This window comes from Haemorhous mexicanus, chromosome 6, assembly GCF_027477595.1.
Source record: "Haemorhous mexicanus isolate bHaeMex1 chromosome 6, bHaeMex1.pri, whole genome shotgun sequence".
Lineage (NCBI taxonomy): Eukaryota > Metazoa > Chordata > Aves > Passeriformes > Fringillidae > Haemorhous > Haemorhous mexicanus.
This window is the reverse complement of record NC_082346.1, coordinates 26,948,637-26,972,152: the sequence shown is the minus strand read 5'-3', so window position 1 is coordinate 26,972,152 and position 23,516 is coordinate 26,948,637. Positions and strand designations below refer to the sequence as shown.

Sequence of the window (23,516 nt, the reverse complement as noted above, 5' to 3'; positions counted from 1 at the left end):
CCCCCGCCGCGCCCCGCCCCGACCAGCCGAGCCGGGCCGAGCGCCGAGCGGGCGATGGGCGGCGGGGCGGGGGTTTGAAGGAAGGAGCGGCGGCCGCAGCTGGGCAGGTAAGGGCGGGCTGGGGGTGTCCCGAGCGGGGACGCAGTTGCCGCCGGCTGAGGAGCCGGGATGCGGTCAGTTCTGTGGGGCCCCGGGAAGGAGTCGTTCCTCGAGCGTTGCGGCGGGCGGGGGTCTGCCCACGCGTGGGTCTGGCGCTCCGCGGCACGGCTGGGGGCGGTGTGCGGGGTACCGGACGCCCGTCGGGGGCTGCTCGGCGTAGCTGCCAGGGCTGGCTACGGCACCGGTAAAAAGTTCCCGGTGGCGCTGGGGAATGAGAGCGGGCGCCGGGAGCGGTGCTTGCACCTTCGTCACCCGCCGGGGAGTGGCGTGCGGCGACCCCCGTCCCAGCCGGGAGCTCCCATGGGCACCCGGGTCGCTGCTTGCCTGCGACTGGGGAGCCTCGCTCTGCACCTGGCGAGGGCTCTGCGTAGGGAAGGGTGAGGTGTGACCGAGGAGGCAGGGACCGCCCCGCTCCGCTCGGGGCTGAACGGCCCGTGCCCACTCGCTGCCTGAGGAGCAGGGGAGGTGCTGCCCTGGGGGCACGGAAAGGTCGGGGGGCCGTGGGGTCGGGGCTTTCATACTCGCGACCGTGCGTGACAGTGTCTGTCCCCGCCCGGGGCCGGGAGACCGGAGCGGGGAGCAGAAGGGCGGTGGTCGGGCCGTGCAGTGGGGGCTCGCCCGGAGCCCACGCGGGACTCGCGCGGCCCCCGCAGCGCTCAGTGTTTGCCGCACTAGCACGGGTGTCCCGGTTGGCAGGCGGCAGGAGGCGCGGGGCCCGCCTGGCTGCAGCCTGTTGCAGAAGTGGCTCCAGCCTGTGCCCGGTCCCGCGACCTTCCTCCCGCCGTGCCGTGGCCTGCCCCGGCTCTGCCTCCCGCTCAGCCGAGGCTGCCGGCCAGCACCCCTGCCCGCAGCCGGGCCTGGCTCCGCACGCTGCCCGGGGCGAAGATCGGCGGTGCCCGTGGGCTAGGAGGCGTTTCGTGGCCTCTCGGGTGCGCACAGAGCTGGGCCGAGCCGCCCCTCCTTCCTCCTGTCCGGTTACCTCCGCACAATGGGCACAGTGTGTGCCTGCGGCTTCCTCGGCGAGAATTACAGTTGCATGGGCAGGCACTTTATCCTTCCTGATCTCTCCTCTTCCCCCGAGGGTTTGTTTTCCAGCAGGCTGAGTTCAAAAAGGGCACGAGATACCGCTGGCAAGCAGTCTGGCGCTAAACAAACCTTTTTAGTCAGAATCACATGGATTAGACCCAACTTTCCATTCACATGCAGTGCTACCTGCGAGTTTCTCTGAATTTCACGGTGGCTGGGCTGCTACTGTAAGTGCGAAGGCGGGTGAGATAGCACCCGAAGCCTGTGACAGAGGTTTCCAGCACAGCTTACTGGGGTAGGTGTGTGCTGCTGTTAACTCTAGGGGCATATCCAGTGCAGAGTGCCAGAGCTGCTCTCCTTCAAGGAGATGCTTTAGCTGTGCCAGACAGCAATCTGAGAGCTGGCTGCCTAGGAGACTGCCAAAGACACCTTGTCTTCAGCCAGAGGTGAAGCTTGATGTACAAAGTCCTTGGGCTACTCTGAACAGCACAGCTAGATTCTGTCCCCGAGTAAGGAGCATTTTGGCAGATGCTTTCTCTTCACCCCGTGCCCCCAAACTCTGTCCCACCAACTATCATGTCCCCTTTTGTTCATCTCCTGCTTGCAGAAAGTGATTTTGGAGGACAGTTTGAATAGCATCATGCTGCCTTTTTATGGTAAGTATGTTGCAAGGGAGCACTGTAGGATGGGTGGCTTCCCAGAGCAGCAGCAAGTCTGTGGGACTGGGCAAGACTGCTTTGGCTTATGGTGCCCATGGTGTGTGTGGCGCAGGAGGTGAAAGGCTGGGTTGAGGGACAAGTTTCTGTCTTTACTGTGCCCAGAATGATCTAGGAGCAACTCTCCTTAGTGCTTATTGCCAGTCCGGGTGCTGAGGGCTTGTGCTTACTGGAAATCCACTGGCTGTAACCAAGGCCAAATAGTTCCAATGCTCTGATGATGAGGGGTGCAGGCTCAGCACTAATGGTAAGAAAAGAAGCAAACCAAAAAAAAAAAAAAAAAAAAAAAAGGCAAATGTTCTGCCAGCCCATCTGTGGGTACAGTGCTGAAGTCCAGCTTGCTTGGCTGCTGCTCTTTGCTCAGATCCATGAGACCATGCCATTTCTGGGAAGCCTGACTCCAGGCGCAGCACTGTCACGGGTATAAGGCAGCTCATCCTAAGTAAGACTCAAAACACATCTTTCAGAGTGCTGGGGTGAGAATGTTTTTGGAGCTGGGGAGCAGGATGTGGGAGGATACACTCAGTATATTGATGCTTGGCTGTGTCTTGGGATATGGGTATTTGGGGTGGGAAGTGGATATTCTCCCCAACCTTGTCTTTCTGCTGACCTTTCCCTGCCAGAAGGGAAGTGGCTTGGCAGTATGAGGTTGGGGATGTGGATCTTTTTGGCTGTGGTTGAAAGCGAGCAGTTGTGATGAAGAATGACATGGCCTTTCTGGCCCTGCCTCTTTAGGGCATGCCTTCCTGCCCTCCTCAGCTCTCACACCGTGGTCTGGCTGTGTATTTTCTTTGCTTCTGGATGAGCTCAGCCAATACTTTGGGAAAGCTAGGGATAAATTATGACTAGCTCCAAATAACCTGTAGATGGAGGCATGTCCAGGGAGTATTTTAGTCCCTGTTATATGAACCCTGCCTAGAATGGAAGGCCTTGTTCACTCATGATAACCCACTGGAGGCCAACACCTTTCAGGAGAGCTCCAAAGCTCTGTCCAAATGAGGAGACAAAGGCAATGAAGCACACATGCTCTGAGCATGGCAATGCTGGTGGTGGTGGCTTGTACTTCTGATCTTGGAAAGGCAACAGCTGGCAGGGGAAGCTAGTGGTGTAGTACCTAAGTTCCTGAAGTGTTGCTGATAGGTCTGTTACTTGAAGCAGTAGTCTGATAGGAAGGTAAACGCAGGTCAAGCTTAAGGGGCCTTTTAATGCGTGTTTTGACTTGGAGGCATTTTGTTGCTGTTCTCTGTCAGGGTGCCCCTGCCCTTCCCAGCTTAGCTCAGACTTGGCATCTCTGGAGAAAGACTCTTTTTGGCTTCCCAGGAGGAACAACATATCTGGCAATGTGTGCAGAGCCCTGCTGCGAGATACTGACTGCCTCCTGCCTCCAGATGCCTTTTCCAGAAAGCCATTTAGAGCCACAGATTGTTACTTGGATAACTCCCTTCCTGATTCATTAGCAATGTGTGGTCTCTCCTGTAATACTCAAATCTGTCTGTGCCAAAGGCTGAAATGGAGAGGACATGTCTTTTAATAACCATGTGATGCAGTGGGAAAAAACTTTTGGACACATAGTTCTCTGGTGGCCTGAGTTGATGGAAACAGTCCAAGGGAGAGATACAGCTGAGTCCTGAGGGAGAGGGCACTGCAACTCCTTTCGGGTGTATGACGGATAACTGCTTGTAGATTCTGACCTTTCTTTCCCCCAGCATCACCCCAAGCTCCCCTGACCCCACCTGGAGAAGGCAGCAGACCTTGAGATCGGTCCCACCACGCTGCAGATCTTGTGGGTCCTGTGTGTGGTGCTGTGTAAATAACTGCTGGTGGCTGGGTTGCGGCCGTGTGATGTGGGCTCCATCCTGGAGATGAGGCTCCTGCCACGTGTGAATGGGAACTCTGCTGTCCCAGAGATGCGGTGGCGGATCCAAGTGGACAGTGCTGCTGTGTGACAGGCACATATCTGGGTGTCCCCACTCAGTATTATCTCTGCTGAAGGGGCCTTTGCTTTTCAAGCTCTTTGCTGTTGAAAGTACTCAGTGTTGTTGCCAACAGCTTCTGCTTCCCAGCCTAGGTGGAGGGACTTGGCTCTTACGTGCTGAACTGTTCCCTGGAAATATAAAGCTCTGGTAGCACCTGGGCAAGGGCTGTGGGGTGTATGCCAGAAGGGTTTAGCACTCTGGTTCTGTTCCTGCTGCTCCAGAAGCATCCATCTCCTGAGCTTCCCCTCTTAGACCCCTTTGGTCTGAGGTGGGAGCTGACCAATCAGAACAAGCAGAGTGGGGATGATGGAGGAGACAGATGTCTGTTTACTGACATGTGCTGTAGGGTCCATACATGTCCTCTCTCACTGGCTGCCACCTTGTAGCCACAATCTGACGGAGACTCAAAAAGCAGAAGTTTTGTTGGGCCTTGTTGCTGAAGAAGGGTTTTGCTGAGCACTGCAGTGCTGTACTTCGCTCTTAGAATCGCTGGATTTCACTGTTCAGGTAGCAGCTGTTGTTACTATTTTTTATTTCCAGCCCTTGTTGGGATTGATGTCACCTTCCTTCTGTCATATTGTACTGTGCCAGGCTGGCCTGGGGTTTGCTGTGGCTAGAGAGGTGCAGGAATACAGCACACTGCACACTTGTTTCTCTGTTTGGCCTTTTAAAACAGGTGGGACAGATCAGACCCATGCTTTTACTAGGTTTTCACCTGCTTTTAAGGTCCTGCTCCTGCTGCATCTTAAAGCAATGATGTGTGGATAGAGGGTCATTAAAACAAAATTCCCAGTTTTTCAGTTCCTTTGCCCCAGCATATTAGTATGTCTGTGCTTCTCTTTTGGGATTTTTCCTGATAAGAAGTTAAGAATCCTTCTAGCCTCCTGGGAGAAGGGCTTATTCATTCCATCCTGCAGTTGTGGAATGTGTGTGCCCAACTCTGTGGGAGTTGGAGGAAAGGGGTGCACTGGAAAGATCCCAGCAGAGAAAGAGGATTTCCTCTGAGGAGGAGTAACATGTGCAGACTGCTGTGCTCTCTTCGGCACAAGTTGCATGTGTGATGTTTTTTGCCTGCTTTCTCTCTCCTCCACCTTTACTCCTTCTCTCTCCCTGTATGCACCTATTTGGATAGACTCTCTTAACTGCCATTATGGGGCTGCCCAAAGCATGTCACGGGGGCTCAGGTTACTGGACAAGATAGTTAATCCCTTTATTGCCTCACAAGTTAGACACTTGCTGCTGCTATCGTGTTTGGGAGGGGGCCAGAGAACTTGCATCCCTCCCTCAGCTCCTGATGCTGCTGAAGGATTGGTGTGAGGACAAGTCATGTGTGTTGTGATGGAACATGGTGGCTGTGGCTTTGCCAGCAATTCTGGGGACGTGTGTACAGTCCTCCTTGCATGAGTGGGGAACTTGCAAAGGGCAGTGCAGTGAACTGGGACTGGGAATATGCAGCATGCAGGTAGTCATTCTCCCCTGGGCTGTCTGGGTAGCCTTGGGTGACACTGGGCTATGCTTTGTGGCAGGCTGGAGGATAGGGACAGGACCAAGGTGTTGGGTGCTCTTATCTGTGACTCTCAGATGTGCAGGGGCCTGTCCTCAGAGCTCTCTTATGCAGTAGCTCTTCACGTGACTGTCTTTTGGGTTTCAGGTGTCAGGAAGCTCCAAAACTCTCAAGTACAGCTGAGATGTCTTATCTGCCCTTCAAGCTGAGAATCTTTGGTTAGAGAGGGGTCCTCACAGGCACCACCAGGCCGTGCCAACTTCTCCAGCTGTTCCTAGCCACTCCTGCAACATTGGCAGCCTTCAAAGGTTAGTTATCATGTATGTTAAGTAGATGTTTTACATGTGGTTGCTCCCTTGCTGTTTTAGTGCTTCTAAGTCGGTATACAGGGGATAATGACATAGCAGGGGCTTGACTCTGTGGGTATTTGGGACCTGTGGGAGACTCTGGAGACAACACTGGGGCTTGCAAGCCCCCATAGCCCAGATCTCTGGAGGGAAGGACCAGATTCTCCGCAGCAATCCTTTGAATAAAGTGGGATCCCATCTGTGGCTGTTCACCTGAGTGTGCATGTCTGGATCCTTCTCCCCAGACAATACCATGGTCTATTGCTTATTTCTTGCATAGTGGGCAGTAAGTCGCTGGGACCTGAACTGAGGAGCTGTAACAAGCTCTCTGGGCCAGGGAAAATGGGAAGACCCCCTTCTGAAGGCTGGGAGCTTGTGCTGGCATTGTTCTGTCTTAGCAGCTTCTTTTCCCTCTGTCTGTTACATCAAGTGTTTCTTTGGGGCCACTGTTCTCAGTGGCCACCTCTCTCTCCCTGCCCCTCATTAGTGTAGGGCTTGGCATGCCAGCAGGAGGGAGCCTCAGCAATGTCTATGCCTTGATCGGATTTGTCAAGGCTCCTTCCCTTTTCTTCCTGTTCATTGAGGTCTGAAACAAAGCAAACAGAGGAGAGGAATTCCAAAGAATAGGAGTGAGGGAAGAGAGGAACGCTGGAGTGACAGGCTGCCTTGCACACAGGCAGCCCCCTGCCTTGGCCTGGTGGGGCAGAGCTGGTGGCAGAGCATTTAGGGAGGTGAGGCCATTCCTTGGCACCTCTATTCCCAGCTCTGGCAGCAGCTGTCTGTCTCCCCGTGCTGTGCTCTGGGGCTCCTATCCTCACTGCTCAGGGAGCTTCCGGAGCCTCAGGCTCGCTGCCTACTCTGCACGGGCACGTGTGCCTGAGCACAGCTAGAGGGAAACTGCTTTGTTTGACTTGGGCTGTGGTTAAAGGTTTCCCTCTTTACCTGCATCAAGAAATTTTCCTCTGCTAGGCAGATCCAAAGAAGCCCGACATGGAGGTGAAAGTCCTGCCTGGGTGCCAGGGCAGTGAGGCACTGGCCCCTCCCCATCTTGGAGCCAGATAAGTGCTGGAACAAGGCCCTTTTGTGCAGACAGGTGTGTGAAGTGGAGACAAATAGTGCTCTGGCACTCATACTGTTTCCCAGTATGAAGGCAGGAGACTCGGGAAGGGAGTCATGGCCAGCCAGACAAAGCTGCCACAGGTAAAGCTTTGTCCAGTCTGATAGATCTCCTTGCTCCCTCCTTTGTCATCCCCAGGCCATCACACAGTTTGCCCTTCATCCTGCCCCTGACCTACCCATAGATTGGATCATGGAAGGCAATAGGATGCTCAACAGCCCCAGTATAAAGCACTTGAGGATAAATACATCCCTGCTAGTAACACCCTCCCCTTGCATTTAAGCTGCAAGGAATAGCCTTTAAGCCACAGTCTCTTCTTTCCTTTCCTTCTTCCTCCTTGTTCTCTACCTTCTGGCAATCTTTGCACTCCATGGTTTAATTAAAGAGCAGAACAAAGTGCTTAGACTCCAAAATGTGCAGATTAAGGGGTTACTAATCCTCTTCCTCAATGGGTGCTCACATCCTGTCCAGCCTGTTATCAAGCTTCTGTTCCCTGAGTGGAAACTTGGCCAAACTTGAGACCTCTACCTCTCTTCCTGCTTGCTGTGCTGAGGAGGAAGGGTGAGGAGTGACAAGGAGAGCCATGGGGGAGAAGCCAAGAGAGTTGTGGGCTTACAGAATTCTCATATAAGGTGGGTTTGTAGTCAGCACTGGCTATCTTTGCTTTTTGTATCCTGTCTTGGTTTGGTGATCCAGGTGCAATAAAGCAGGGGTTTGGTGTTTTTCCTTTGGTTTTTTTGAATGCTGTGTTCCTATTCTGACAAAATAAGCTTTCTGTCAGAGGAAGCAACTGCTTCCCTTTGTGTGTGTGCTTGTGTGTTTATTTGCTGGGTGATGTGGTCGAGGTGAGTGCCTTCCCTGTGCATACACCCCTCTTGATTTCCCAACAGTCTCCTCTGTGCTCTTATTCCCAGTGTATGGCCAAGTGCTGCAGCACTGCTGAATGAGTGGGGCTCCCTCACAGGAGTGGGAGGCTGGTTCCTTGCAGGGCTGCATGAGGCCGGTCATATCCTCATCTGGGGAGGCTGAGATCCCTTAATAGACATATGGTGTCAGTGAGAAGGGGAAGGTGGAGTGTTTGTGGGTCCAGATGGAGGCACTAGGAGAGAAGAAGGAGTAGTGAGGATGAGTGTGGTGGGAAGGGTATGACTCTTCCTAGAAGCATCCTGGAAGACCTGATCACAGGATGGTCTGAGAAGTTATGCCTCTCCTGGTGCAGGCTGGGCACTGCACAGAGGTTGCTGTGGATTGCAGAAGACATGAGTTTTTGTCCTCAGCCACTCATGTGCTGCTTGGTTGAGTTGAGCTATGCTGTTTCTTCCCTTTGTCCTTTGGTGTGCAAGTTCATGGTTTAGCTCAGCAGTGTGAGAAGCCCCAGGGACAGGAACACAAGGAGCAGCAGGAAGGGAGGAGGGCTAGTAATGGGTTTGGATATTGGGAGTATTCTCCTTTCCACTGCCTGGCTTTGGGAACTGCCTTCCCTCTGGGATCCACTTCCCCTCCTTTTTTGCCCCCATCAGTCACTACCTCATTTCCAGTCTGCAAGATGCCCTATGTGTTTCTTTTGCAGGTAAGTTTTATGTCTTAGCCTGGACAACAGTTTTTTCTCCAGTGTTGTTAGAGCCTCTTGGCAACGTGCAAGCTTCTCTGTAGCTCAGAATCACTTCTGGTTGTACAAAATGCCCAGGGCACCCTGAGTGGATGGCACTATTGCTGCTTGGGGTTTTTAGAGCCTGCCCTGAGCCATTCTGGTTTGCTATTTATAGTGCAGTTGTTCCATTCCTATGTGGATGAGCTCTGCTTTCAGCCTGACTTGGGCACTGAGGGCATTGATGCCAGGAATAGCTTTGGACAGGGAAGATACAGGAGTGGCTGCTTGAGCACAGCTCCCGCTTTGAGCTGGTCCCTTGTGGAAGAGGTACCAGGCTGCGTCCATGAGCTCAGCTGCTTTTCACACAGAGGAGAAGGACTGCCTTTCCTTGTATGTCAGTGCCTTGTGTGTGCCTGGCTGCTGGACTAGAGTTTGGCATTGTGAAAGATGGAATTTGGAAGGGTTGCTCCAGTGACCAATACTAGCAGGACTAGTGAGGGACCGTGGTGTCATGAGCCGATGGCATGAAGCTGTATCAGCAGAGGATTAGGTTGGTTATTAGGAAAAACCCAGAGGGTGGCTGGGCACTGGAACAGGCTCCCCAGGGAAGTGGTGACAGCACCAAGCCTGACAGAGTTCAAGAAGCTTATGGACAATGCTCTCAGGCACATGGTGTGATTTCTGAGGTTGTCCTGTGCTGAGCTGGGAGTTGGATTTGGTGATCCTTGTGGGTCCCTTCCAGCTCAGGATATCCTATGATTCTGTGCAGGGCATTTGGCATGGGAAGCCCTGCTCCTAGCATGTTCTCCACGCACTGGTAGTGACCATGTGTCTCCTGAACTGCTGCCCACTGGGCGGGTGGATCCCTTGTGGTGGGGTACCTGCACAGGGCCCTGCTCTCTTCTCCCCAGGGAATGTTTGCTAACCCCAAGGGAACTCAAACTAAGGCCTGAAAGGAGCCTGCAGCACAAAAAAAATCAACACCCTCCTCAGCACTGCTGCTTGGGCAGAGCTGCTCCAGTCTTTTGGCTCGTGATGCTCTCAGCTTTTCTGGAGACCAGAGCTAGACAAATAATTAATTGGTTGATTTAGTGCCCAAAATGAAAAGCTGGAGGGAGAAAAACTCAACACGGACAAATTTGAGAGACCCTTTATCTTTTATTTTAAATGCAATGCAGCTCAATTACAAACAAAACAATGCAAAATGAGACTTTTTTGCTTGGAAAACAAAGCATTTTGTTCTTGTCCAAAACTTGTAATGAAGGAGCAAATAGCTCTGAGCTGTCTGGAAACTGCAGTTTTCAATCAATAACTATTCAGCCAAAGCCACTTACCCATTTCTGCTGGTAACAATGCACAGCAGGCACCTGACAACCTGGCTCACCGCCATGCCCCTGGCACCTCCCCAGAGGTGGATGGCGTCGTACCTCTTGTGAGCTTTTCCAGGTAGAGTGCCAATATGGGTTTGTTGGAGTCCCTTTGTCTCCTTTTTTGCTGTAATTAACCTAATTAATTTTGCCTGAGGTGGTGCAGACTGACAAGCATGTGTAGGGGCTAAGTCTGGCTTGTTGTGTTGGGATATGGTCTCCCTTGTCCCACCAGAGAGCACTACCTGGTGCAGGATGTTCAAGAGCATTTCAAGGGAGCAGGGGGATGTGGGGGTAGTCCCTACCCATGGGCACTGCTAGCTGGAAACTTGAGGTAGCAGTACCACACAGGATAAAAGTTCCTGGCTGCCGGCCCTGCTCAGCTCTGACCCCAGGAACTGTTGCAAGCCCGCAGCAGTCAAAGTGTCAGGAAATGGCAGGGTGAACAGGTACTGATGCCCGTAGCACATCCGGAGACCAGCATACGGTGAACTTAATGGATTCAGAGCTGGCCATTAGCTGCAGCACAGACATCAGCAAAAATGCAGATAGTAGAAACCTTATCCCATGAGAGAGGAAGGGAGCTAGAGATCAGCCCCCGTTGCTGCTCCTGTTGCAAGAGGCAGTTGGGGTCCTCCTGCACAGTGCCCAGGCCTGGTCCCTCCTGTGCCAAGCTGTGCTGGCCAGGGAGGCATGAGGAGGAGATTTGATTCAGCACTTCGTGGCTTCTGTGTTTGTCCTCAGTTAGGCTTGAGCTTCACCAGGCCCAGAGAAAGGCCAGTCAGTGTTGATGCTTCACCTGCTGAGTGTCCTCTTAGCATCAAATGATTTGTAGTCCAGGGAAGTAAAGCTGGAAGCAGTGTGTTGAACACCTCCACTGTGAGTTTCTTGGGGTCCTTCCAGCTTCTTCTTGGGCTTAAGAGGAATGAGAGCACTTGGGGACTGTTGCTGTCTGAGTGGGCCCCCTTTACTTTGCCTGAGAGTTGTGGCAGAATGCAGCTGCCCAGCTTGTAAGCACTGCAGGATGTCTGGTAGGCTTAGGCCTCCAATGCCACACACTTGCACATTCTGCCGTGGCACTGCTCTCCCCATGCATGCCCTGCGTGCCCTCTGTGGCTGATGCTCTGCCGCCAGCTGAACCCAGTGCCTGGCTGCAGGCAGGGAGACTGATCTACAAAAGCAGACTGTGTCTAGCAGGGCCTTGTGATTGGAGTCCCTGCCAAGAGGAGCTGCTCCCCTGATACATTCCTGGGTTTCAGACATGAAGAGGTAAGCAGCACAGCATTCCTGTCAGTCCCAGCCTGAGCTTGCTGGTTTCCTCTGGAAACAAACAGCCTGGTGACAAGGGTCTCTGCTTCAGCCAAGCTTGGAGCTTCAGCACCCTTCAGAGACTTTAAGCTCCTCTTCCCCAAGTGCTGTGGTTCTGCCAGAGAAGGAGAAAAGGGCTTTTCAGTGTGACCTCTGCAGAATAAAATGAACTCAGAGTGGCAGAAATGTGTGTGTGGTAATCTTACAGGCCTGAGAAGAGCTTGATGTTTGAGCTGTAACTGAGGCACAGCTGTCTGTTGTTCCAGGAGGATCCTTTCTGGGATTTTCTCAGTAGCTTGGTGGTATCTGGGAGCAGTGGGGAGATGAGGATGCTTCCTCCTTTTACAGCATGTGTTGGTATCCAACTCTGTGAGTGCTGCTGGATCCCACCTCTAGAACATGGTGGCTCTTTTGCCAGAGGTTGCTCTTTCCAGGGAAATTCCAAGGTGAAACTCTCACTTAGGCTTTGCTTATCATAAGACTGGAGAGGGAGGGACGGCATGGTAATCCGGAGCATGGGGTTTTAATCCTGCTCTCCTGGCCAAATTCCATTCCGCCTCTGTAAATTCCTGCTGCTACCCTGCTCTGCACTGCCTGTGTGGTGTCTGCCGGCTGGCACAGCCCCCCTCAAGTGGCAGCATTTCGGGCATGGGGAGCAGGACAGGGAGGTGACCCTGAATCATAAGGCACTTTGTCAAATGGGTGCTGCAGTAGACACTTTAAAGGTGATCTGCTGAATGAGGAACCAGCCTGTCCCCTCCCTCTTTGTAAGAGCAAAAGTGATTGTCCCCAGTTGCCTCTCTTCAAAGTGTGGTGCATTTTCTGAGTTGCCAGTCTGGCTGTGCAGCTCTTGTCACAGCTTTTGGGCCCTTTCTCACCTTCTGCAAACCTGGGAAGCTGTTGTGTTGGGGTTCTACTGAGGCAGTCTAAGCATGTCAGCTAAATTGTCACTCTTCCAAAAATGAGACCTGGGAGAAGAATTTGCAGTTTCTTTCACCTACACCTAGGTAAGACAACAGGCACCATAGCTCCATGAAATCACTCCTCTCCTGGCTGCCCTGCAGCTCTTTACTGGGAACAGCCAGGCTACCTCTTCCCTTGTAATGCCTAGGGGGGAAGCAGTAGAGGGGGCAGCAAGCCTGGGACTGTCCCTGTGCTCCTTCAGGCCTCTGGCTTGGTACTACAGACAGTGTAGCTGTGCCTCAGCATGCCTCTGCAGGTACACATTAGCTCTAGAAGAGACAACAGGCTGAGACACCCACCCTACCATGGGCCTTGCTGCCAATTGTGATGTTGTGAGAAAACAGAGCTGCTCCCCTCTGTGCTTGCAGGGCTGGAGGAAACATGGTAATGTGATGGCAGAATTTCCACTGCCAGCTCTCCCTAAACATTAACTGCTCACCTGATTATTACTGAGCCATAGAGAGCGAAGGCCATTCAGGCTGAGCAATGGGGCCTACAAAGAAAAGGGGATTTCCTGCAAAAGAGTGGATCTTGGAGGAGTGGAGTGCCAGCACAGGGGCAGCTCTCAGGAGGTGCCTGGGGCAAGCAAAGTGGCTGCACTTTCCCAGGAATGAAGGTTGCTTGTGCATGGAAGGGTGGCCGGCACACAGCCAACTTTGGGCTCCTGCCCACGCCTCAGAGGTTGGTGTGAGCATGCACTGGTGTTTGTGCAGCTGCCCAGCTCTGCTGGCATGACATTCTTTGTCCCCCGGCCTTTGCCCTGTTGTCACTGGAGGCAGGGTGTCCCGGGCATGAGACAAGACCCGGGTCCTGCCTGCCCCTTCCCTGGTATCCACCCTGGTCAGCTTCTTCCAGCTAGAGAGGGGACGGGAGTGCCTTTTTCTGTCCCAGTGGCTGTATCCCCCGATCCCTGCTGAAGCAGGAGCTGCTTGCTCCTGGGAAGAATGTGGGGGAGGGAGGATAACCTGCTGTGAACAGCACTTCTGCCCCGCACCCGCACTGGGGTTGGAAGCCGGCAGTATTGGGAAACCTCTCGTCTTACTGCTGGCTGTGCTTGTCTGGTGAGCAAGGAGACTGAGGAGGGAGGGCAGAGAGGCCCCATGCCGTGACTGCAGGGACGGGTAGAGCTGGGAGCTTTACGTGCTGGGCCATGGCTGCTGGTAGCCACTGTGCCCCTTGCCAAGGAGCTTGCTGTGCCTCTAATGTTTCAGAGGATTGAGAGGCTATGTAGCTGCCTTCTGGCTTGCCATCTTCACCCCCATGAGCACCCCAAAAATGCCCCTGCCGTGCCTGTGCTCCCCAGCAGCCTACTTGTTCCTGCCCTGGCTGGAGAGGGTCTGGCTGGGTCTCAAAGCACTCGCTCTTGGTGCTGGGAGCAAACACGGTATGGTGGCCAGGACAAGCGTGTGGAGGAGAGGCTGTGGAGGTCAGCTGGAGCACGAGGCGGTTTCCTCTGCTGAAGCGGTGCTCTTGGCAGCGGGCTGCAGGTCTGGACTGCTCCCAAAGCATGGGTAAGCCCTGCGTGGCCACTGCCTCAGCTGGAGCACATGATGGATACCGTGGGGCAGGGGCAGGACGGTTCCGGGAGCTGAGCGTGTGCCCCGGGGCGGCTGGGGGAGCAAAGGGAAGAGCCCCTGCCCCGCGGGTGCCGCCGGCTCAGAGGAGCAGCAGGGCAGCCCGGGCGTTTCCTCTCCCTGTCGGGGCAGGGCTGGGCTGAAGGGCGCTGCTGAGGAGCCGCTGCCTGTTATACCGGGGCTCTGCAAGGGCAAGCAGGAGCTGCCCGAGCGGGAGGGAGGTAAGCGTGCCTCCCAGGGCAGCCATTTGGCTGTTGCTGTGGCTGCGCGGGCAGGCCGGGGCGCGCCGCGCCTCGCCTCACCGGGGGCTCTGGGGTGGGGGCGATTTACATTGCATCGGAGTGCTGTGCAGGCGCTCCGCATCCCAGTCCTCTGCCTGCTGCCGCTCCTGGCCTTCTCCCACCGCCCCCAGCCCCCTCCAGACGCCAGCGGTACTGAAAACCCCCGGCAAGGGCTTCTCCTCCTGCTCCAGCCCCGGGCCAGGGCTGCTGCCTTTGCCCGGCCCCGGGGCCTGCGCGGTGCGGAGGGGGGAGCTGCAGGTAGAGCCTCTCTCTGCATAGTTAGCATTCCCAGCCCCGGCCTCCTGCTCCTCCTTCCACCATCCTGCAAACCCCTGGCATGCTGGGCAGGTCTGGTTGAACACTGCACCCTTTCAGTGAGCCCTGCTCTTCTGGGCCAGAGCAAGGATGAGACAGTAGGGGAACAGTTCTTTCCCTTTCAGATCCACAGTGAGGCTTGCACTCTGCTAAGTTGATGGGCAAGATGGTAGCAAATATCTCTTCTCTCTGGGTAGCAGCACAGTCTGCATCCCACCCTTGCCATACCTGCATCCCAGGTAGGCCATGGAGCCACTCTTGCCCAGTCATGGGGAGAACAGGTGGGCTCTGCCACCATCCCAAGGCCCCCAAAGATTGCTCAGTGAGGACAAAGTCTTCTGAGGACCTAGTCTTCTGCAATAAAGGAGGAGGCAGGTGCTAGGAAGGGGGTAGATAATCCTGATGCTTCCTTTTTTCACTGTGAAGGAGGGATGTTGAGGCCTGGGAGTGGAAAGGGAGTTGAAAGTAGGATGGATTCCTCCCAATTTACTTTGGGCAACTCTGCACCCCTGGCGCTGGGGGCTCTTGAGTAGAAAGCGAATTTAATCTCTTGTTTTGTTTGTTCTTTCTTCCTCTGAAAGGGGGGCCGGCGGGGTGTGCAGGGGAAGCTTGGGTTTGAGAGCGGGAGGAGGGGGAAAGTGTCAGATCTAGAAGGGAGGAGTAAAGGGAGGACAGGGAACGGCAGCCCCGGGAGGGAGCAGTAGCAGTGGGCTGCCAGCCGGCTTGGGAGGCGCCGGGGAAGGAGGAGGCAGAGGAGGCGAGGGGAGAGGCAGGTAAGGAAACCAGTGCCTGGGGAAAAGGCAAGCAGCCAGGTGAGGAGTAGGACAGGGGGTGGCCGGAAGGGTGGGGGTGTTTTGAGGTGGGGGATGGATGGATCCTTGGGTGCCTCAGGGAGAGGCTGTGAAAAATGACCTGCTGCTGGTTCCATCTGGTTCCGCAGAATTGCCATCCTAGTAGTGTGCTCACATGCAGGCTGGGGACAGAGTACCATTCCTGCAGTGAGGGGCCATGGGGACAAGTGGGAGCAGGACAGGTGCTGCTGTGTGCCATCACCTTCTCTCTCCTTTGTTTGTGCTAAAGTTGCTTCCCTGCCCCTCTGCTTCCCCTGGGTGCTGGCTGACCTCCTTGGCCTTTCCTCACCATGCCCCCCTGCCATTCCCCTCCAGCCTAGCCTGAACAGCCCTCCAACTTTGTGTGAACCTCGGCATGGGAGACGGGCTGGCAGCAGCATGTGGAGATCTTGCCATGTCCAGGATGGCCCGTGGCTGTGGCAGGGAGAAGGGGTGCCTGGGCCTGGTGTGCTCCATGTGTCAGCTCACCGTTCCCTGCCATGCCTGTGCTTGGCCTGCTCTGTAGAGCACAAAAGCAGGTCAAGCCCGGACCTGGCTTGCAGGGAGCTGTGATGCCAGTAGGCACCTTCTCTGCCAGGAAGAGGGCTTTGCAGCTTTCAGGGGCCGTGCCTACTGCCACGGGAGCTCAGCTGTATCTCCAGTGGGCTGGCGTGGACATGCTCCCGCGGGCTGCCCATGCCATGCCCAGCCCTTCTAGAGCCTGGCCATCCCTCACTGAGGGCGGATGGGGCCACCATCTGCAAAACCCGGCCCCAGGGGCCGCGGGGAGGGTCGGGGGCCGCGGTATGTGTTCTCCTAGGCTCCAGCCCCCGCGGCCCCATGGGCATCTGCACATCAATGGGCTCCAGCGGGGTGTGTGCAGGGGGAGCAGACCCTAATCCGGCCCATTCAGCCCGGCGGCAGCTTTTGTTGTCCAGATGTTGCTGCGCCGAGGGCGCGGAGCCGCGGGCTGGGGTGCAGAGCGAGGGCAGGCTGCGGCGGGGGGCAGGCATCTCCTTCCCCGTGGGGTTTTCGCCTGCCCGCGCACCTGGCTCCGCGGGGCTCCGGGCGGGAGCAGGGCTCTGCCCGTCGCCAGAGCGTCCCGCCGGCGGCGGAGGAATGAAAGCGGCGTTACACGCGTGGCAGAGCGCGGCGGGGTGAGGAGGCTGCCCCAGGTGACCCAGGTGCCCCGGGGCGGCCGGGGAGCGACCTTCACCGAAGTGTTTGGGGTTTTCCCATCCAAATGGGCGGGCGGCGGCGCTTGGGTGTGGGAGTTTCCCGAGCCCCCCGGCCCTGCGTGGGCCGCGCTCCGGCCGAGGCGGCGGGGGAGGGACCGCGCCCCTCCCACGGGCAGGCTCCGGGACCCGCCGCCCAGCTCGGGGGGGCCTCTTAGCATTATTACCTCTCCCCTCCTCTGTGAGCTCTAGGACTGTAGCATGGCAGGGAGCAAGGCACAAATCTGGGGAAAATCTCTTGGAAACCTCCTTCTATCCCCATTCCCGTCCATGTTTGAGGTCCCCCCCACAGGCTCTGCAGTCCAGTCTGGATGGCGGGACAAGTCGAGGGGGGTAAATGTTCCATCATGGGCAGGAGTGTGCTGTCTGGAGAGGTAGTGGGTTCTGTTTCACTGCTTTGGTTGCCCAGGTACTGTCCGGGAGGGAACAGGTGATGGAGGATGTCCTGCTGGGGAGATGTTGGCACACCTGGGTGGGGGCTACTGGCCAGACCTCTCTCTGTTTTCCCCTGTCCCTCACAGGCTCTAGGATGCCAGGGCCAGCCGGACTCGGGTTGCCCACCTGATCCTTGTTGCCCGTGTCCTGTCAGCACATCATGTTGCGCTCCTGGCGCATGAAGCTGAAGTTGCTGCTCGCCACAGTGACCCTGGCTATTCTCCTCTCCTGGCTCTACCTTTTTGTGGGAAGTCTCGAATGTGAGTCAGTCCTTCTTGTCCTCCTCAGATCAAGGGACAGTCCACAACAGAGGGCAGGTAGCAGGGGATTAGGCCTTGGGGTGGTTGCTCTGGCCATGCAAGTCACTGCAGGTGAGTCTGACTTTAGGACATCTCCAGTGACATCTCTGGAGATCAGGGGAACAGAGCTGAGATGTTGGCTGGGCACTTGTGAGATATACTGGGACCTCTCAGTTGTGGCTCTGCCCCAGCATTCACACCTGGGCCCTCCTGGCCTCGCCATGCCCTTTGCATGTCCCTATCTCTTCCACAGATGGCCGTTTCCTCCTGCTGCCACCCTGTCTGGGCGAGCAGCCAAGCCGGGATGTGGAGCGGGAGGCGCTGGCCTCACGTGTGCGCAGGGTGGAGGAGGAGAATCAGCAGCTCCGGCTGCAGCTTGGCCGGGCTCAGGTGGAGGGCAGCAATGGCAGCCCGCAGTGGGGGGCTTCTGCTGAGGACAGAGACCCCTCTAAGGGCGAGAGGAGCAACCGCACGGCCTGTCCCAAGCAGAGGACAGTGCACAAGTGTGAGGTGGGTGATGGCACCAGCACGGTGGCATTGTGGATAGGGAATGCTGGGTGGGAGGCTGGGACCCTGTGGAGCATGGATATATGAGCAACTCACCTGGCACTGCTCTCCTTGTGCTCTGGCCGTGCTGGGGCCTCATCCTGGCTCTCCACGGTGCTCAGTGGGTGAGGGTATTTTCCTTCTTCAGAGAAGGAGACCAGACAGGAGGAGTGGCAGCAAGACTCCTGCTCCCCCACTTCTGAGTTAGGGAACTCCCACCTCTCTTTGGAGCTCCTTCTGTATGGGAAAGGTTGGCTTCTGAAGCTTCTCCCTGTAGTGTGGTCCCAGGCAGGAGCTGACAGTCCCTGCAGGGAGGGGGTGTCCAGTCTCCAAAAGGCACCCTTTGTCTTTGAGCAGCTCCTCCACATTGCGATTGTGTGTGCTGGGCACAACGCGAGCCGGGACGTGGTCACCCTGGTGAAATCCATCCTCTTCCACAGGTAATGGGGAGACGTGCCAGCAGCCTGCTGGTTGGGGTTCTCAGATGAGCTGCTGCAGGCTGCAGCGGGGCAGTGCTGCAGAAGAGGGGCTCTAGGACCTCTCTCTACCACTTGTGCTTAGAGTGGCAGAGTGGAATTTGTTTCCCCCAGAGGGTTTTTTTTCCATTTGCCCCCTCAGCTGATATCTGTCCCATGGGTGGGATAGGGAACTATGTCCTTTTCATTCTGCTGTGATGCTGAATGTTGCTGTGCTTGCCCTTGGCAGGAAAAACCCCCTCCACTTTCACTTTATCACGGATTCAGTGGCCCACCAGATCCTCCAGACGCTCTTCCAGTCCTGGATGGTGCCTTCCGTCCAAGTCAGCTTCTACAATGCCGATGACTTGAAGGCAGGTGCTTGTCCTCCCTTTACCCTGTCCCAAGCCAATGCTTAGAGGGTCAAGAGGAGCAGCAGAGAGGGATGAATGGATGGAGGATGATTAACTTTTTCTTGCTGATCCCTGGCTCACCCCCTCCTCTTTCTGGGCTTCTTGCTGGTGCTGCTGAGAGGGGAGCACAAGACTGGTACTGGCGGGGTGGGGAGGTGCCTCGCTGTAGCAGTGCCTCTGTGACAGAGCTGAGTGAGACACTGGGGTCTCTGGTGGCTGGAGGAAATGCTCCAGGCTTGGCTGGCTCCACAGTTCTGCATGCCCTTTTGTTGTTGGCCTCCTCTGCATGGGGTTCCGGGACACACAGTTGTCCTGCCCAGGCAGGGGCAGGGCATGGCCATGCCTGGCCCTGAAGTGTGTTGCCTTGCAGCCGGAGGTGTCATGGATCCCCAACAAGCACTACTCTGGCATCTATGGGCTGATGAAGCTGACACTTACTAAGGCACTACCCTCCAACCTCTCCAAGGTCATTGTCTTGGACACAGACATCACCTTTGCCACCGACATTGCTGAGCTCTGGGCTGTCTTTGGAAAGTTTTCTGGTGAGGACAGGGTGCCCCTGGGGCCCTGACAGGGCCTTGGATGCTGGGCTGAGGGTGGCAGTGCCTGCCTGCCACAGCACCAGCACAGTAGGTTTACTTGGGCCCTCTGAACCAACAGCAAGATGAGCTGCATCCATGTCCCTCTGTTTTCTCAGAAAAGCAGGTGATTGGGCTGGTGGAGAACCAAAGTGACTGGTACTTAGGCAACCTGTGGAAAAACCACAAACCGTGGCCAGCCCTGGGACGTGGCTTCAACACGGGTGAGTGTGGGCTGCCAGGGTGGCAGCTGCAGCCTCATGGCACATGCAGCTGAGGTGGCACTTGGCACAGTGGGAGACTGGGTAAAGTAGGAAGGTGGTGGGTACAAGAGGAGTGCTACAGCATCCCAGAGTTGTGGGTAGGCACAGAGAAGTGGCATGTCCTAGGGGCTGAAGGCATGCAGGCACCTGTGCCTCAGCTCTGTAGTGGCTGGGTGCTCTCTCAGTGACCCAGTGCCCTCTCCCCTGGCCCTCAGGTGTGATCCTGCTCCTCCTGGACCGCTTGCGTCGCCTGGGTTGGGAGCAGATGTGGCGGCTGACAGCAGAGCGGGAGCTCATGAGCATGCTCTCCACCTCGCTGGCTGATCAGGTAATTGTCCCTCCTCTGGGGCAGGTTGGTCCTTCTGCATTCCCACAGCACTGTAGGCACAGGGGATCTTCTTCATCCACCCATGCACTCACTTTTCTCTCTCCTAGGATATCTTCAATGCGGTGATCAAGCAGGACCCATCCCTGGTGTACCGGCTTCCCTGCTTCTGGAATGTGCAGCTTTCTGATCACACCCGCTCTGAGCAATGCTACACTGAGCTCTCAGATCTCAAGGTGGGTGGGGTTGCTGCTTTTGAGACTGGGGAGGGCCTGAAGGACAGTGCAAGGCACTGGAAGTCCAGGGGGACTCAGCATGGGGTCTGAGGGCTTGGGGAGCCTGGTGCTGCTGACTTCTCTTACATGGGGTGACATACTCCTGCTCAGGTGATCCACTGGAACTCGCCCAAGAAGCTGCGGGTGAAGAACAAGCACGTGGAGTTCTTCCGTAACCTTTACCTGACCTTCTTGGAGTATGATGGGAACCTGCTGCGCAGAGAGCTTTTTGGCTGTGCCAGTCTTCCCAGCCCACCCAGGGACCAGGTGAGGCTGGCTGTGACTCTGCCCCCAGCTGCAGAGCTCTGGGTGGGCAGAGACCTCATGCAACCTCCCCTGGGATTCCTACTCTCCCTCACCTTCATGGTGTTGCAGTTGCAGCGGGCACTGGAGGAGTTGGATGAGGACGATCCCTGCTATGACTTCCGCCAGCAGCACCTCATGCAGCACCGCATCCACCTGTTCTTCCTGCAGTATGAGTTCCTGGCCCTTCCCAACCCCACCGATGTCACCCTTGTGGCCCAGCTCTCCATGGACAGGTACTTGCTAGTAGGACCAGTGGGAGGTTAGAACCCACCTCCACACCTCTGGGTAGGCTCTACAGATTTAGAGCTACCAGGGAATCTCATTTCATCGTTCTCACGCCAGCATTTGGAGTGAGAAACAACACCCCAAGCTGGGAACATCAGTTCTTCCTGCTCCCTCCTGAACCTGGTGTGACTGGCATGCGGCTCTCTGGAGGCGCCCATTTCTGGGTTTGGTTCAGAAGCTGCCGCAGGGCAGGTCTGCTGCTCAGGCTGTGCCCTCTGCTCCAGGTTACAGATGCTGGAGGCCATCTGCAAGCACTGGGCAGGCCCCATCAGCCTGGCGCTGTACATGTCAGACGCCGAGGCGCAGCAGTTCCTGCGCTACGCCCAGGCCTCAGAGGTGCTGAGCGCCCGCCGCAACGTCGCCTACCACATTGTCTACAAGGAGGGGCAGTTCTACCCCATCAACCTCCTGCGCAACGTGGCCTTGGCCAACACGCAGACGCCGTACGTCTTCCTGACGGACATCGACTTCCTGCCGATGTATGGCCTCTACGATTACCTCAGGTAAGGCTTTTCCCAGCTGGCTCTTGCTTAGCCTACTGGGGTCCTCAAGCGCCAGAGTTTTCAGGAAATGCCCTGGGTACCACCTCTCAATAGGCAGAAGCTGTTTCCTTTGTGTTCAGCCTTGGGATCCTGCCCTTACTTTTGTCAGACACCAGCAGATGAGGAAGGAGCTGTGGCTTTGAGAATTCCCCTGTTCCTTCTATCCCTGCATGGTACTACTGCAAATTCTCCAAACCCATTAATACCTGCATGGAGTAGTAAGCAGGCTGGAGGGGCTGAGGAAGGAGGCTGTGGGTATGTCTCACAGTCAGGGAGACCTCACACCCTTCCTACTACCATAGGAACTCCATCCAACAGCTGGAGCTGCCCCAGAGGAAGGCAGCTCTTATCGTGCCAGCATTTGAGACCCTGCACTACCGTCTGACCTTTCCCAAATCCAAAGCAGAGCTGCTCTCCATGCTGGACATGGGCTCCCTCTACACCTTCAGGTAGGGACTAGCACTGTCCCACCATCCAAGCAGAAGCCAGCTGTGTACCCTTGTGGCTTGGGGCTGTGCACCCCGTCTCAGAGAGGGGTAGCAGACCCCCTGCATCCTCTACTGTTTCAGTCTCTCATTTCCATCTCTCCCCGTAGGTACCACGTGTGGCCAAAAGGCCATGCCCCAACGGACTATGCCAAATGGCGGACGGCCACCGTGCCCTACCGCGTGTCATGGCAGCCAGACTTTGAGCCTTACGTTGTAGTGAGGCGAGACTGCCCCAGGTATGACCAGAGGTTCGTCGGCTTCGGCTGGAACAAAGTCTCCCACATCATGGAGCTGGATGCACAGGTGGGTGAGGGGCTCCTGGCACCGGGGGGTGTTGGGGGCCTGTAGCTGGGCAGTGACATTTCCGATGATGACAAGGGCTGCTGCTCTATCCTCAGGAGTACGAGCTGCTGGTCCTGCCCAATGCCTTCATGATCCACATGCCCCATGCCCCCAGCTTCGACATCTCCAAGTTCCGCCTGAGTGCAGGGTACCGGGGCTGCCTCCAGACCCTGCGGGAGGAGTTCCACCAGGACCTGTCACGGCGATACGGGGCTGCTGCACTCAAATACCTCACTGCCGAGAGAAGCCTGTGACACCTGGGGTCAGTGGGTGCAGGGTACAAGCAGCACACTGGAGAAGGAAGGGCGCAGGGCCTCCCTCCTGCCTCTGCCCACCGCCGCAGCCCAGCCCGAGGGAACGGCAGCACAGCCTCTCCAGCCCACCAAAGGGATGCCTATAGATAAGATGGAAGACATCAGCTGCAAGAACAGGCAGTGCCTGCAGGTCAAGCTGCTCCAGCCTTCCTGTGTTACAGGGAAACCTCCCCATGCCAGGGTGGGATCTCCTCTCTTCCTTCTTTTAGCCGATGTGGATTCCCAGTCTTCATTAGTTCACCTCACCTTGAGGCCTGGCTCCTCCATAGATCTGGGAGCTGTACCTTACCCTGTTCTGCCTCTGCTCAATGGCCCGAGGTCTCACTCCACACAGCCCTCAGGGGCTTTGGTGAGTTGGAGATGCGGTCGTACAGCAAGCCTTTACATCCTTTGTGGAGCAGGCTCAGAGGAAGCCTCCCAGCACCCTGGGAGGAGCAGCCAGGGAGTACTGCAAGTAGTTGGAGTCTGGGTTCAAACCCAGATCAAGGCTGGGCTTAATGGGGGGAAATATTATTGCTTATCTGTATGGCTACAGTCTCCAGTGGAGCTGGCCCCATACAGGTGGTGTGGGAGTCAGAGCAGAATGAGCTCCCAGACCAGGATGAGTTGTCTGCTGTCACCAGCAGTGAGCTCCCAGGATACACCTGCACCTCCCAGCTGGGAGCAGCCATGCTGGTGACAGATCCTTTCCAGTGCTGGTATTGCCCCACAGGGCAGGGCTGCCAACCATCCCCATGGGCAAAACAGCCGCTTCATAGGCCAGCACAGGCTGGGAGAAGTTCCTGGTGAGGGCCACCCTGCTCCTCCCCAGTTCTCAGCAGCACAGTTATTGCCATCAACAATCAGATACATGGCTGACACTGGACAAGACCATAGCTGAACTCTGTAGGGGAAGGAATCCCATGCTGGGAGCAGCTTGACTGGACACTGTTCTATCGCTATCACACACTGGAGCACAGAGGATGCATTGCTTTCCTCACACTATTTAAATTATTTAATACTTTTCTCATTAGAATTCAGTAATTAGGGTTTCTGGGTTTTATTTTTAATCTTTTCTTCTTCCCAGATGATTTTGCTGGTGGCCCTGGAGGCTCTCCAGGCCAGTTGCTGCTGCAGTCTCCACTGTTCTCTTCTTAGCTTTGCTCTGGGCTGCAAGGGCCTGCTCTGTACAGGGTGAGGATTTCCGTCCATGGTGGGAGCGGCTAAGAGGAACCATAGAAAGTGCGGGGTATGGAAAGGGCACAAACGCCTCTTGCTTATTCTCTCTTTTTAATTTAATTTTTAAATTAAAGCTTTTTTATTCTTTTTCACATTCTTGTTAAAACTGCCTGGTTATTAATT

At 55.9% G+C, this 23,516-nt stretch overlaps 1 protein-coding gene across 9 annotated transcripts; it reads left to right on the top strand.

Annotated features, from left to right (window-relative positions):
- The first annotated feature begins 1 nt into the window (after nt 1).
- On the top strand, nt 2-23,485 carry LARGE2 (LARGE xylosyl- and glucuronyltransferase 2). Of its 9 annotated transcripts, none has more exons than XM_059849423.1 (16): nt 2-107; nt 5,529-5,689; nt 16,831-17,004; nt 17,297-17,553; nt 17,947-18,029; nt 18,295-18,418; nt 18,828-18,999; nt 19,155-19,259; nt 19,514-19,626; nt 19,734-19,859; nt 20,010-20,165; nt 20,274-20,437; nt 20,714-20,992; nt 21,334-21,480; nt 21,627-21,822; nt 21,918-23,485. In XM_059849423.1, the coding sequence occupies exons 3-16, from the start codon at nt 16,905-16,907 to the stop codon at nt 22,113-22,115; spliced, it is 2,220 nt and encodes a 739-aa protein (XP_059705406.1). In that variant the 5' UTR covers nt 2-107; nt 5,529-5,689; nt 16,831-16,904; the 3' UTR covers nt 22,116-23,485. The 9 variants fall into 9 exon arrangements, with proteins under 9 accessions (XP_059705406.1, XP_059705408.1, XP_059705411.1 ...); XM_059849424.1 differs by lacking the exon at nt 2-107 and adding an exon at nt 156-173; XM_059849422.1 differs by lacking the exon at nt 2-107 and adding an exon at nt 1,789-1,841.
- Nucleotides 23,486-23,516: the final 31 nt, after the last annotated feature.